The following is a 15,182-nucleotide window of genomic DNA, read 5'->3' on the forward strand; positions in this document are numbered from 1 at the left end:
AGACCCAGTTGCTAGGTCAACCAAGCATGACATTAAAACAGACCCAGTTGCTAGGTCAACCAAGCATGACATTAAAACAGACCCAGTTGCTAGGTCAACCAAGCATGAGAGTAAAAAATACCCAACTGATGGTTAAATTAACCCGTGTTCTGTTAATACTAACAACCCAACATATTGGGTTATTCACGCAACCAAACTGTCTGGGTCAAAATAACCCAACATGTTCTTTCCACTACTTAACCTGCGCTGGGGTACTAAATATACCAGATTGAGTGCAGTGCAGACATACCTTCACCCCAAGACCTATTCTGAACAGGAGTGCTGTGCTCGCCTAAGTGGTGGAGAAACTGAAGAAGACAGGACTCCAGGCTGCTCCCCCTCCTGCTCTGTGCTATGCTGGACCTGGAGATGTGGCAGGGATGTTTTTCAGAGGCACGGACTGGGAGAATAGCCAGGATCGAGGGAAAAATGAACAGAGCAAAGTACAGAGAGATCCTTGATGAAAACCTGCTTCAGAGCGCTCAGGATCTCAGACTGGGGCGAAGGTTCAACTTCCAACAAGACAACAACCCTAAGCACACAGCCAAGACAACGCAGGAGTGGCTTCGGGACAAGTCTCTGAATGTCCTTGAGTGGTCCAGCCAGATCCTGGAGTTGAACCCGATCGACCATCTCTGGAGAGACCTGAAAATAGCTGTGCAGCACTGATAGCAACAACAACCACCGCAGAAAAGTTGGCTGTGTTTACAGACAGACAGACGTACAGACAGACAGACAGACAGAGGTTGTTTACTATGACTGGATGAAGGGATACAGTGTTGAAGGCTTCCTTTAGGTCTCCTGGTCTCTTGGGATTTAAACAGTGAATACAGTGAGATAGTCCTAACCATTCAATCAATGTACAGAACAAACAGTCATCATTAACACTATACAGAATGGAGCCTATGGATATAATATATTATCAAAGAATATAATACAATATAATTTTATGAATAGAAAATAATACATGTTTTGACATGAATGCACAGCCAGATGATTTGACTTGACAGTGTGTCTCTATACCTCAGTCTCTGAAGACACCCAGCAATGGTTAGGATTATTAGAGAAGCTTTTCCTGCTGAAAGGCAGTTTCATTTCATCTGGTTGTAGAAAACAATTCATTGGATATGTTCATAACCCCGTCCACCTATAAGATGTGGGGGGTTTCTGTCTGACTAAGAAGAGATACAAAGAACTCTGATTGTAAAACGTCTTCTCTTTTTAGTCCTAGATATGGCTAGGGTTAGGGTTACTGCTGAATGTAGTAACTCTAACCCTGACCCTAGGCCTAACAGTAATACCCACACTGTAATGTAAAGTATTACCTCATTCTCAATGATCAGTCAATACATACAGTATTCATTTAAACTACAGTATATTGTATCAATATCAAGCCCCCTCATTACAACCACTTATGAATTATTATAGACACTTATAATCAGTGTTATAACACATAAGTGTATTATAAGGCATTATGAAGCTTATTATAATAATTATAATATGTACTTCATAGGAACTGTTACCCTTTATATATTCTAACAACTCATATTTGTTAGATTTATTCCAAATGAAGGGCCCTAACCTAGAAACTAAAATATTTGTCTCCCTCTCCACGTTGAACGCAGTTCTCTCTCTGTCCCTCTGTCCCTCCCTCCCTCCCTCTAACCTCACCTATCTGGCAGATCCAGGAAGTCCCTCCCCTCCCAAAAACTCACTTCTGAGGAAACGAAACTGATCTGAGTCTCTGTGTCGTCTGTCTGTGTGAGAGTGAACAACCGTCCAAATGGCTCAGCAGGGAGTTCTGCTGGACCAGGACCAGTTCTGTTGTTCTGTCTGTCTGGATCTACTGAAGGAGCCGGTCACTACTGCCTGTGGACACAGTTACTGTAGGAGCTGTATTGAGGACTGCTGGGATCAGGATGTTCTGAAAGGGGTCTATAGCTGTCCTCAGTGCAGAGAGACCTTCACTCCAAGGCCTAATCTGAGGACAAATAACATGTTGGCTGAGTTGGTGGAGAAACTGAAGAAGACAGGACTCCAGGCTGCTCCCCCTCCTGCTCTGTGCTATGCTGGACCTGGAGATGTGGCGTGTGATTTCTGCACTGGGACCAGAAAGCAGAAAGCCCTCATGTCCTGTTTGGTGTGTCTGGCCTCTTACTGTGAGACTCACCTCCAACCTCACTATGAATCTCCTGCTTTCAAGAAGCACAAGCTGGTCAAAGCCACCGCACAACTACAGGAGAAGATCTGCTCTCATCATGACAAACTGCTGGAGGTTTTCTGTCGTACCGATCAGCAATGTATCTGTTATCAGTGTACAATGGATGAACATAAAGGCCATGATACAGTGTCAGCTGCAGCAGAGAGGACTGAGAAACAGGTAAGACCAGAACTACTTGTTGGTGACTGTCTGATAAACAAAGAATTAAAGATACAGTAGGAACTAAGGCTGTTTGAATATGAGATCATTCAAATGAAATCAATCCTCAGCAGAACAAATATGAACACAAACCTTGAGTATATTGAGTTTGCTCCAAATGTATCACCATTTTCTAAAGTCAAACAACATTATCATTCCGAATGCCCTTTTATGAGTCCAAAGTTCAGTCTCAACCCCTTGATACATGTACGCCTACCATAAAAACTATAATCATTCACATAGCAACATAATAAATTGAAATAATTTCAAACAGATAGTTCCTCAACATTTTAATCCCTAACTTCTATGTGCCCTATGTCACATTACTATACTATTGATCTACTGGACAAATAAAGCTTGATAGCTCATTGAAGAGTGATTCTCCACAGATGCAGCTGGGGATGAGTCAGCAGAAGGTCCAGCAGAGATTCCAGGAGAGAGAGAAGGACCTGAAGGAGCTCAAACAGGCTGTGGAGTCTCTCAAGGTGAGTATTGTTGACCAGAGGAGACACACCATTTCACTTCTCTCCTCCAGTCAGAGAGAGAGAGGGAGAGAGGCCCCTATCTAATCCCACTGACCCCACTGTTGGAAACTGGACCCCTTTCAGAGAACACACGGCTTAATGTAACTGATGGGATATGAACCCGGGTCTACTGAGGAGAGAAACCAACATCTTGGGGGTTCGATCCCCGGGACCACCCATACGTGAAAATGTGTGCACACATGACTATAAGTCGCTTTGGATAAAAGCGTCTGCTAAATGGCATATTATATATTATTACGTTACACCAAGAGGATATTCCCTACTGGGCCGACACTGATTTTAAAGTCACAAGTGGGGCTACCTCATCACATAACCATGAGTAACCATGAGTGACTCATGTCCGCTATACATTAACAGAGCTCTCTCTCTCTCACTCTCTCTCAATTCAATTAAATGGGCTTTATTGACATGGGAAACATGTTACATTACCAAAGCAGGTTAAATAAATAATAAACAAAAGTGAAATCAATGATCAGAAATTAACAGTAAACGTTACACTCACAAACGTTTCAAAGTAATAGAGACATTTCAAATGTTATAATTCAAGTGAAAACAGAGTGAGTCAGACTGAGTTCTGGAGGTGAAATGGAAATGAATGAGGGAGAGTTAAGTGAGGTAGAAGGTGTGGTGAAGAGCTCAGAACCAGAGCCTGGCATCAATGGACATGATAAAGAAGAATCTGGTGCAGTAGGAGATACATTGTAGGACAAAGTGGATCCATACCTTTTGGCAGATCCATTTGTAGTTTCAGGGTGGGTGTGAAAGGAGTTGGGTGCAGTTGAATCAGTGAAGGTAACCTGTAGTGGACTTGGGATATTTGTTTGTGTTTCTTCTGACCAGAGGGAGTGGGCGCTTTGTGTCACGCAACTTGGGTCAAGATCTGTTTCTTGCTTTGCTCTTAGGAACAGGGCACCATTGAAAGGAGTGATTTCTGGGGTAGCGTTAAGTGTAGAAGTGGAGCAATTAAGGTTGAAGACTGCTGGTGTTTGTGATTCCCGCCGTTTGGTGCAACACAGACCCAGTGGTGAGCGTGGTGAAACAGAGGAGTCACTGTCAGTCCTTTTGAGTTTTGAGTCTTTACCCGATAAAGTCATGGTAGGATATATCAGTTATCCTGTTAGAGCTTTTGTGGCGAATCCACTGCACTGATTCAGGTGCAACGTTTATGGTCATGTTGCAGCAGTTTGTAAGAGGGAGATTCCAAGATGTGGGAAGTGTGCAGGAGGGCATGGGATAGAGGATTGTGTAGTTTCGGTGGATAAAGTTGTGTGTCAACTGGAGGGTTGCCCATGTTGCTGGGGATCTGAAGTGTCCGGTGCGAGAGAGGCAGGTTGAGGTGGCTAGAGTCAGAGTAGTGCAGAAGGTGTCGTATGCTGAGGCAGTGAAGGAAGTAGAGGAGGATGGGTCAAGGGTGAGAGATCCTGAGAGGATCCCTGTGAATAGTAGATCTGTGCCAGCACAGAGGGATAGGCCAACGAGTGATATATGCTTTAGTAAAGTTAGCTTCTTAGCGTTCATAGCAATGGTTATCAACTGTACCGCACAAATGGAATGTAAATCACAGAAAATAGATGTTGTGGTGGCAGCTGCAGAGAAGTATTTGGGCATACAAGATTAGACTTCAGAAGAGTTACAGGGTGTGTTGAGTGGTGGTGTCCCGTCCTCCCAGGCCGTTGGCATGGTGCAGGAGCAGATAGGGTCAAAGTAGTGGAATGGGGTAGTGGGTATTTAATGAGTGTAGGGTTAGTTGGAAGGTTGTTTTTTAAAATTATTATAGTTTCCCCTTTTCCCATTTTGTATCACAAAGTATAATGGATTTATATTATAGTCCAGTTGGGGGCGGTAATGCAACATATTGGATGCCAACCACTGTTAAACTCCAAAGAAGAAGAACCGTTATATTAAGGCTATGTACAGTGTTGTAAGGATGTCTCTGTCTCTCTCATTCCATCACTTTCACGGTAGTTGGTTGTGTGGGTCTCTGGTTATGAATGGGGTGCTGACAGACAATCGTTGATGGATATTTATAGAGCTGTGATCAGGACGACAATTGATTATGGGTGTATAGTTTATGAAACAGCGGCAAAGACAGAATCCAGTATATAGCTTTAAGGATATGTATTGGTGCATTTAAATCAACATCTGTATGTGCCTTACTGGTGGAGGCAGGCGAGATGCCTTTGGATATACAGCGTAAAAAATTGTCATTATCTTATTGGGTTGAAAGGCTGTGAGGTTGAGCATCCCACTGCTACTGTTCTAGATGACTGTTGGGAATATACTAGTAGACAAGGCAGTGGTTTTGGTTGGACAGTTGGAAAGCTTGCTGATGAGAGTGGTTTGAGGGAGTTGGAGGTTGGCCCTTCTGTGGTGATAGGGGATGTTCCTCCATGGTTACTCCCAGACCCTGTTGTTGATCTAACCTTGGTAGAGAAAAGGAAAGATTGGTCAGAAGTCAGTGATATAGAGAAACTGGTTGACAATTACATTGGTAGAAGTTTTTATACTTTTTTACCGCTTTTCACAGATGGATCCAAGGACCCAGATAGTGGGCTCAAAGGAGCAGGCGTTTACGTTCCTGAATTTGATGTGCAGATATGTAGAAGACTAACAGATGAACTGTCAGTATACTCAGTTGAACTGTTGGTGATAATAGTTGCCCTCCAGTGGGTGGAGGACGTACAACCTGTTAGAATTATAGTATTCTCAGATTCTTTGTCTGTATTGAATAGTTTATCATCTGGTAAATCTAATAGGAGTGACCTGCTATTGGAGGTATTCATGTTATTATGGAGAATTGAGAGAATGGGTTTAGTAGTGAGATTCTGCTGGGTCCCAGCACATTCGGGTGTGGAAGGGAATGAAATTGTAGACCAGTTAGCTAAAAGAGCTTTGAATCAAGATATAATTGATATTAATGTTCCACTGGGTAGAGGTGAGGCCAAATGTAAGATCAGAGCCATTTTGATAGATGTGTGGCAGAAGAGATGGTACTCTGAGCACAAGGGCCGGCATTTATATGAATAGTTTACAGTTTTACAGAAAGGTCGATGGACCAAGATTCAAAAGTCAGATTAGGAAGGAAGAGGTGGTGTTTACTCGATTGTGCTTAGGACATTGTACATTGATCTCGTCATTACATCTGGTTGGCAAGCATGGGAATGGTTTGTGTCTGGAAGGTACGGTCGATGAAACGGTGGAGCATGTGTTGTTATATTGTTGTAAGTATGTTGAAGAGAGGGAAAGATTGAAGTGTAGGGTCATTGAGGTTGGACAGGGTTGGGGGGGTTTGGAAGGGATTTTGGGGATGGGGGAGGGTCTATTAGAAGTTAGTAGGGCTCTTCTTTATTTTCTCAGAAGTACTGAGTTAGGTAGGAGGATTTAGAAATGTTGGAAACCGTGATTGACCACACAATCCAGCACAGTAGGTGGCGGCATGCACCTTTAACGTTGGTTTGTGGACCGCCATTATATCATAGAAGAAGAAGTTGGTTGTGTGAGAGATTTGTGGTTGGTGAGGAGGGCTACTATTCTTTTTATTTTGGTTCTTGTGTATTTTCTGAATTTATTTATTGCTTCCGAACAGACCCCAAGTAGTTGGTTAGTTTTGGTAAATTTGCAAGTGGTTTCCGTGTGCTCTCGGCTGGGTGCCAAGCGGAATCTGTTAAACATGTTGTCTCTTTTCGTAGACAAGTGTTTGTTTCTTAACAAACCTCAAGGTTACACAGGGGAGGGGTGGAACACAGGGTTTGCTAGCACAGATAGTTTTGGGTGTTTCTAGTGTGGGGATCATCAGTTATAGGCTACAAGCAGCAATATGATTGATAGGTAGGACAGGTATTGAACCCAAATAATCCCTACTCAGATGCGCTAACCTCAACCCTAGTAAACATGCATTATAAAAACCTTCTATATAAAATTATCTCATATTGGGAGTAAATAGCCTCTGAATAGAAAAGAAAAAACACTGCATCTTCCAGCCCACCAATAAATGACATAATGCAACCTTGGCGGTTAGCATATTTACCTCAACATGCCCCTCGATGCTGGTTGATGAATTTGACAATTAATGTACTAGGAAAATACGTTTTTGTCGACCAGAGGTGACTGAATTAATGTTCAGGCTTATTGATAATCATTATAGTAATGAAGTATAATTTCAAAACATGACCATAAAAACAGGTAATAATAAACATGAATCATCATTATATTACTTCACAGTAATGTGTTTTCAGTCCTTCCTCTTGCGTGCAGGGTCAAGTGGTGGTGGTACCAGGAGGGAGGAGAATAGAGCAGGGTCAAGTGGTGGTGGTACCAGGAAGGAGGAGAGTAGAGCAGGGTCAAGTGGTGGTGGTACCAGGAAGGAGGAGAGTAGAGCAGGGTCAAGTGGTGGTGGTACCAGGAAGGAGGAGAGTAGAGCAGGGTCAAGTGGTGGTGGTACCAGGAAGGAGGAGAGTAGAGCAGGGTCAAGTGGTGGTGGTACCAGGAAGGAGGAGAGTAGAGCAGGGTCAAGTGGTGGTGGTACCAGGAAGGAGGAGAGTAGAGCAGGGTCAAGTGGTGGTGGTACCAGGAAGGAGGAGAGTAGAGCAGGGTCAAGTGGTGGTGGTACCGGGAAGGAGGAGAGTAGAGCAGGGTCAAGTGGTGGTGGTACCAGGAAGGAGGGGAGGGGTGGAACGCAGGGTTTGCTAGCACAGATAGTTTTGGGTGTTTCTAGTGTGGGGATGTAGGGCATAATGCTAGTGCAGACAAGCGCCACCAGCCGGCTGCGGGGGGCTAGGACTAGGCTGGACACAATACATTTTTAACAAATTTTTCTAATAAAATTACTTCATTGCATCCGCCATGGAGCCCAGTTTCGTAATATTACCATATGTCCCAAATGCTTGCCGTAGGTTAGAAATAATAGGGCATGTTTCACCCTGCCAGCTCCTATTAGTTGTATTGAGCTCTGAGTGCTATACAGAAACTTTAACCCTACTAATAACCTATTTTAGCCTTAACCCTAATTCTAGGGTAGGGTAGCCTAGAACACATTTAGAAACTATTTAAGTAATAATATTGTTAGTAAATACCATTATAGTACTAAATAGGTTTTGATGAACAAAATAATCAAAATTCTATCGAAGCACTTTGCTGTTTTTTGTTATTAGTAATTTTTTCTATTTATTATTGCAAGGCAGAACACTTGATAAAGTGTCATAATGTTGTCCGATGCGCTAACCTCAACCCTAGAAAACATGCATGATAAAAATCAACTTAATATCTCATATTGGGAGTAAATAGCCTCTGAATAGAAAATAAAAAACACTGCATCTTCCAGCCCACCAATAAATGACATAATGCAACCTTGGCGGTTATCATATTTACCTCAACATGCCCCTCGCTTGCCTGAGAAGGCAGAGTGCTCGATGCTGGTTGATGAATTTGACAATTAATGTACTAGGAAAATACGTTTTTGTCGACCAGAGGTGACTGAATTAATGTTCAGGCTTGGAACTGCACCATTGACTTTGCTAAAGACAGGAATAGTGAGGGAACTCATTTGGGCTGGGCAGGGGTGTTGAATGATGTTCTGAATCAGTTCCATCTAGTGGACACATGGAGAATTAAGTATCCCACCTCAAAGCAGTATTTGTTGGTGAAGGTGGTTGGGGGTAGGGTGAGCACAGCTCTCCTGGATCGTATCTATACGTTCAAGAATCAGCAACAGGCTATTGAGGGCCTCCATTCTCCCAGTTGGGTTTTCAGACAATCATATTGCCATGGCTCAGTTCTCTGTTTCACCAGGGCCCAGGCAGGTGTCCTATTGGAAATTCATTGTAAAGGTCTTACAAGGTGCCACTTTTTGCTCAAACTTCCAAGGCTTTTGGGAGAGGTGGGGACAGCAGAAGGGGGAGTTTGAGTCTCTCAGTCAGTGGTGGGACGTAGGGAAAGCCCAGATTCAGGTTTTCTGTCAGCACTAAACAGCTTTTTTTCCTCTTCAGAGGCCAGGAGAGTACTGGGGGAGCTTGAGTGGTTCATAAGTGAGGTGGAGGCTGAGTTGGTGGGGCAAAGTGGGGCTACAAGATAATTTATCTGAACTACTCAGGGACCTAGGGGCTTTCATTTCAGAGAAAGCAAAAGGATCACTTGTAAGAGCTAGTTTTTCCATGTTGAGGGAGATGGATGCTCCCAGCTCTTTTGGGTTGGAGAAACAGAGTGGGGAAACCAAAAAAATCCATTGTTTACATTTGTCTGATGGGTGTGTAACTTCTGTTTTGGGGAGATGAGGGAGCCTGATGGGTGGGTAACTTCTGTTGTGGGGAGATGAGGGAGCCTGATGGGTGGGTAACTTCTGTTGTGGGGGAGATGAGGGAGCCTGATGGGTGGGTAACTTCTGTTGTGGGGAGAGGAGGGAGCCTGATGGGTGGGTAACTTCTGTTGTGGGGAGATGAGGGAGCCTGATGGGTGGGTAACTTCTGTTGTGGGGAGATGAGGGAGCCTGATGGGTGGGTAACTTCTGTTGTGGGGAGATGAGGGAGCCTGATGGGTGGGTAACTTCTGTTGTGGGGAGATGAGGGAGCCTGATGGGAGGGTAACTTCTGTTGTGGGGAGATGAGGGAGCCTGATGGGTGGGTAACTTCTGTTGTGGGGAGATGAGGGAGCCTGATGGGTGGGTAACTTCTGTTGTGGGGAGATGAGGGAGCCTGATGGGTGGGTAACTTCTGTTGTGAGGAGATGAGGGAGCCTGATGGGTGGGTAACTTCTGTTGTGGGGGAGATGAGGGAGCCTGATGGGTGGGTAACTTCTGTTGTGGGGAGATGAGGGAGCCTGATGGGTGGGTAACTTCTGTTGTGGGTAGATGAGGGAGCCTGATGGGTGGGTAACTTCTGTTGTGGGGAGATGAGGGAGCCTGATGGGTGGGTAACTTCTGTTGTGGGGAGATGAGGGAGCCTGATGGGTGGGTAACTTCTGTTGTGAGGAGATGAGGGAGCCTGATGGGTGGGTAACTTATGTTGTGAGGAGATGAGGGAGCCTGATGGGTGGGTAACTTCTGTTGTGGGGGAGATGAGGGAGCCTGATGTGTGGGTAACTTCTGTTGTGGGGAGATGAGGGAGCCTGATGGGTGGGTAACTTCTGTTGTGGGGGAGATGAGGGAGCCTGATGGGTGGGTAACTTCTGTTGTGGGGAGATGAGGGAGCCTGATGGGTGGGTAACTTCTGTTGTGAGGAGATGAGGCTGTGGAGTTGTACTCTGATTTATAGAGGGCAGAACTCTGTGGTCCTCTGTAGCTCAGTTGGTAGAGCATGGCGCTTGTAATGCCAGGGTAGTGGGTTCGATCCCCGGGACCACCCATATGTAAAAATGTATGCACATGACTGTAAGTCGCTTTGGATAAAAGCATCTGCTAAATGGCATATTATTATTATTATCCTGGGTGTTCTCAGGTTCTGCTCACAGACCTTTCCAAACTCTGTCACAGAGAAATCAAGGTTAGACACATCAGGAGCTTAGCGGGAGTAAAGGGGCATCAGTGGCAGGGGGTTGTGGGGGCTGAGAGCATGGCAGGGTATAGGTGGAGGGGCTCTATAAGCTCCCAGTGCTGGAAAGGTCAGGGGTCGTCCAGTGGAGGGTATTACATGGAGCCCTGGACACCAATAGCTGGTTGGCTCGGGTTGACCTGGGAGTTGGGGAGGGGTGTCCGTTTTCTGCAATGACAGACTGTTCATCATGTTTTTCATCGTGATTTTTTCATCACGTTGGATGGACGGTTGGAATGTGGTGCTGGTTGGTGTATTGTACTGTGGTGTTGGGTACTGGATAATGTGATTGTGTGGAGGTTGTGGTGGCACGCAATGTGCTTTCAGGGGTGGGGGTGTTAGTGTAATGAGGATGGCTCATTAAAGTAAGACAAGTCTCTCTCTCTCTCTTAACAGCGCTCTGCACAGGCAGCAGTGGTGGACAGTGATACGATCTTTACCGAGCTGATCCGCTCCATTGAGAGAAGGCGCTCTGAGGTGAAGGAGCTGATCAGAGCCCAGGAGAAGGCTCAAGTGAGTCAAGCTGAAGGACTCCTGGAGCAACTGGAGCAGGAGATAGCTGAGCTGAGGAAGAGAAGCACTGAGCTGGAGCAGCTCTCACACACAGAGGATCACATCCATTTCCTCCAGGTAACTCAACTGCCTTGATACATGTGATATGAATTAAAACTCAATGTGAAACTCTCAATCATTTGGTTCTGTTCTCTCTCTCTCTCTCTCTCTCTTCCCCCAGAGTTATCAGTCTCTCTCCAGTACCAGTGTATCTTCAGACGTACCCAGCATCGTTGTCCGTCCTCTTCAGTACTTTGGAGATGTGAGTAAGACTGTGTCTGAACTGAGAGAGAAACTAGAAGACGTCCTTAAAGGAGAATGGACCAAGATCTCCACTACAGGTGTGTTGAAAATAATAAGAACATCAACTTTAGACCATTGAAAGTTCCCTACTAGTCATATACATGTGGAATATGGTGTGATGATAACATTCCCTCTCTCTGTGAATGTGTTTGTGTGTCTGTAGTGAATATAGTGGATGTTGTACTGCCTCCAGAGCCCAAGACCAGAGAACAGTTCTTACAATGTGAGTCTCTTTATTCTGAAGTAACTAACAGTCTCTTTTTACTGACACTCCTAACAATCCCTCTAGAAATATATAGCAATAGTAGATCTAATCAAAGACTGGGTATCTATCTGACTCCTCATATTTCTCTGATTTGATCTCTGCTGTGCTCTAATCAAAGACAGGGTAGATACAGTATCTGACTTCACTTATTGTTCTAACTCCCCTCATTGGTCTCTGCTCTGCTCTTCTCCCAGATTCCTGTCAGCTCACACTGGACCCAAACACAGCACACAAACGCCTCTCTCTGTCTGAAGGGAACAGAAAGGTGACCTATACAGGCCAAGAACAACCATATCCTGTTCATCCAGACAGATTCACCAACTGGTGGCAGGTTCTGTGTAGAGAGGGTCTGTCTGGACGCTGTTACTGGGAGGTGGAGTGGAGTGGGGGGGATGTTTATACAGCAGTCTCATATAAAGACATCAGCAGAACTGAGAGAGATGGTGGATTTGGAGACAATGACACGTCCTGGAGTTTAGAGTGTAATAGTGGTGGTTATTGGTTCATACACAATAATGTTAAGACTAAAGTATCAGGCCCTCGGTCCTCCAGAGTAGGAGTGGACCTGGATCACAAGGCAGGTACTCTGTCCTTCTACAGTGTCTCTGACACAATGACCCTCCTCCACAGAGTCCAGACCACATTCACTCAGCCCCTCTATCCTGGGTTTTGGCTCTTTGGTAGTACTGCTGAGCTGGTTAAACTGTAGTAGGGTCCACATAGATACTAGTCATGCTGGTGTAGTCTATAGCTGAGCTGGTTAAACTGTAGTAGGGTCCACATAGATACTAGTCATGCTGGTGTAGTCTATAGCTGAGCTGGTTAAACTGTAGTAGGGTCCACATAGATACTAGTCATGCTGGTGTAGTCTATAGCTGAGCTGGTTAAACTGTAGTAGGGTCCACATAGATACTAGTCATGCTGGTGTAGTCTATAGCTGAGCTGGTTAAACTGTAGTAGGGTCCACATAGATACTAGTCATGCTGGTGTAGTCTATAGCTGAGCTGGTTAAACTGTAGTAGGGTCCACATAGATACTAGTCATGCTGGTGTAGTCTATAGCTGAGCTGGTTAAACTGTAGTAGGGTCCACATAGATACTAGTCATGCTGGTGTAGTCTATAGCTGAGCTGGTTAAACTGTAGTAGGGTCCACATATATACTAGTCATGCTGGTGTAGTCTATAGCTGAGCTGGTTAAACTGTAGTAGGGTCCACATAGATACTAGTCATGCTGGTGTAGTCTATAGCTGAGCTGGTTAAACTGTAGTAGGGTCCACATAGATACTAGTCATGCTGGTGTAGTCTATAGCTGAGCTGGTTAAACTGTAGTAGGGTCCACATATATACTAGTCATGCTGGTGTAGTCTATAGCTGAGCTGGTTAAACTGTATTAGGGTCCACATATATACTAGTCATGCTGGTGTAGTCTATAGCTGAGCTGGTTAAACTGTATTAGGGTCCACATATATACTAGTCATGCTGGTGTAGTCTATAGCTGAGCTGGTTAAACTGTAGTAGGGTCCACATAGATACTAGTCATGCTGGTGTAGTCTATAGCTGAGCTGGTTAAACTGTATTAGGGTCCACATAGATACTAGTCATGCTGGTGTAGTCTATAGCTGAGCTGGTTAAACTGTAGTAGGGTCCACATAAATACTAGTCATGCTGGTGTAGTCTATAGCTGAGCTGGTTAAACTGTAGTAGGGTCCACATAGATACTAGTCGTGGTGATGGTGTCCAGATGTGATGATTCATTCTGCTCTGTTTTTATGTACAATGATTTGATTGATTTGATCTTCAGAATATGTTATGAATTACAATTCAATGCATTCATATTTTTTTAAGTGCAATGTTTTAATCTTATACATTTACATTAATCATGGTGTATGCTGTTAATGTATGTTGGTTGTCATTCAGAACCATTGAAATGTTTTCTCAATTGGTTCTCTGTCTCAATGTCATTTTCCTCAGTATCATGGAACAGGTAGTGTTACTTACTTGCTAATTGAACTATATGGGCCGGTTTCCCGGACACAGATGAAGCCTAGTCCTAGACTAAAAAGCATGTTCAATGGAGATGTCCGGGAAACCGGCCCTAAGTTTGGCATCTTTTATTCTCCCGTACTGCTCAGTCAAGCAACATTAAACCTGTCCAGCAGGTGGTGCTATTAACCAAACAATAAAAACCCAGTAGATATCTTGCCTTACATTTACATTTTAGTCATTTAGCAGACGCTCTTATCCAGAGCGACTTACAGTTAGCACATACATTATTTTTATCGAACCCACAACCCTGGCGTTGCAAACGCCATGCTCTACCAACTGAGCTACATCCCCTGCCGGCCATTCCCTCCCCTACCCTGGACGACGCTGGGCCAATTGTGCGCCGCCCCATGGGTCTCCCGGTTGCGGCCGGCTACGACAGAGCCTGGATTCGAACCAGGATCTCTAGTGGCACAGCTAGCACTGCGATGCAGTGCCTTAGACCACTGCGCCACTCGGGAGACATGCCACTCAGTATATCAGTAATGTTCAGAATTGTACTTTAATATCATTGGAGATTGATGGTATTTTTAATCCACTATCCAGAGTCAGGAACATATGAAGTTAGGTCTGCTACTGTTCAGTTATTAAATATGATTCATGGTGATGGGAAATAAAAAATCCATCTAGTAGTAGTTTTCCTTTGCTATTTATTCCAAGGTGTGTCTTTAACTTGTAAATGGATTGTGTTGAAGCTGGCATGTGGTGTGGATGATAGAATAGAGTGAATAGAGGAGAGAAGAGAGGACGAGAGGAGAACATCATATAGAAGACAGATAAGATAGAGAGAGAATTCATACCCAGGGGCAGTGCTAACTGTGCCACTAGATCCTGGTTCGTATCCAGGCTCTGTCGCAGCCGGCCGCGACCGGGAGACTCATGGGCGGCGCACAATTGGCCCAGCGTCGTCCGGTGTAGGGGAGGGAATGGCTGGCAGGGATGTAGCTCAGTTGATAGAGCGTGGTGTTTGCAATGCCAGGGTTGTGGGTTCGATTCCCACGGGGGGCCAGTATAAAAAAATATGTATTCACTAACTGTAAGTCGCTCTGGATAAGAGCGTCTGCTAAATGACTAAAATGTAATGTAAATGTTACTGACTCTGGCCCAAATGACACCCTGTTCCCTACGTAGTGCACTAGGCTACTTCTGATCAGATCTAACGTAGTGCACTACATAGGGAATAGGGTGGAGATTTGCTCACTGTCATTAGAATGAAGATTTCCATACAGGAGTTACTGTCTCTGTCCCAAATCTCTCCCTGTTCCCTACGTAGTGCACTAGGCTTCTTCTGACCAGATCTAAAGTAGTCTTCTAGATTTTACATGTTTTCTCCCTGTCGTTAGAAAATGACAATATGGTAATGACTTTAGTGGTTTCCTCCCCCTTTGTTTTTATTGGTTATGTGTGTTGTTGTGTTAGGTTTTCCCCCTGTGTTCCTAATGGAAAATCCATTAACAATGAATCACAAACAAATTATATTCCAGTTGTGTTTAGAC

General features: G+C 44.5%; 1 protein-coding gene across 1 annotated transcript; it reads left to right on the top strand.

Annotated features, from left to right (window-relative positions):
- The first annotated feature begins 1,752 nt into the window (after positions 1–1,752).
- Positions 1,753–12,440, top strand: LOC311123993 (tripartite motif-containing protein 16-like). The gene is made up of 6 exons (XM_084198216.1): positions 1,753–2,419; positions 2,848–2,943; positions 10,920–11,153; positions 11,257–11,416; positions 11,542–11,601; positions 11,838–12,440. The coding sequence occupies exons 1-6, from the start codon at positions 1,823–1,825 to the stop codon at positions 12,350–12,352; spliced, it is 1,662 nt and encodes a 553-aa protein (XP_084054342.1). The 5' UTR covers positions 1,753–1,822; the 3' UTR covers positions 12,353–12,440.
- Positions 12,441–15,182: the final 2,742 nt, after the last annotated feature.

Source organism: Coregonus lavaretus (genome assembly GCF_964263955.1).
Source record: "Coregonus lavaretus genome assembly, contig: HAP1_SCAFFOLD_2079, whole genome shotgun sequence".
Taxonomy (NCBI): Eukaryota; Metazoa; Chordata; class Actinopteri; order Salmoniformes; family Salmonidae; genus Coregonus; species Coregonus lavaretus.

Excerpts from the sequence above, each read along its gene's own strand:
- LOC311123993 (XM_084198216.1), top strand. The coding sequence starts at position 1,823 with ATGGCTCAGCAGGGAGTTCTGCTGGACCAGGACCAGTTCTGTTGTTCT. Across the intron at positions 2,420-2,847 it reads CAGAGAGGACTGAGAAACAG|ATGCAGCTGGGGATGAGTCA; the intron begins GTAAGACCAGAA and ends GATTCTCCACAG. Across the intron at positions 2,944-10,919 it reads AGGCTGTGGAGTCTCTCAAG|CGCTCTGCACAGGCAGCAGT; the intron begins GTGAGTATTGTT and ends CTCTCTTAACAG.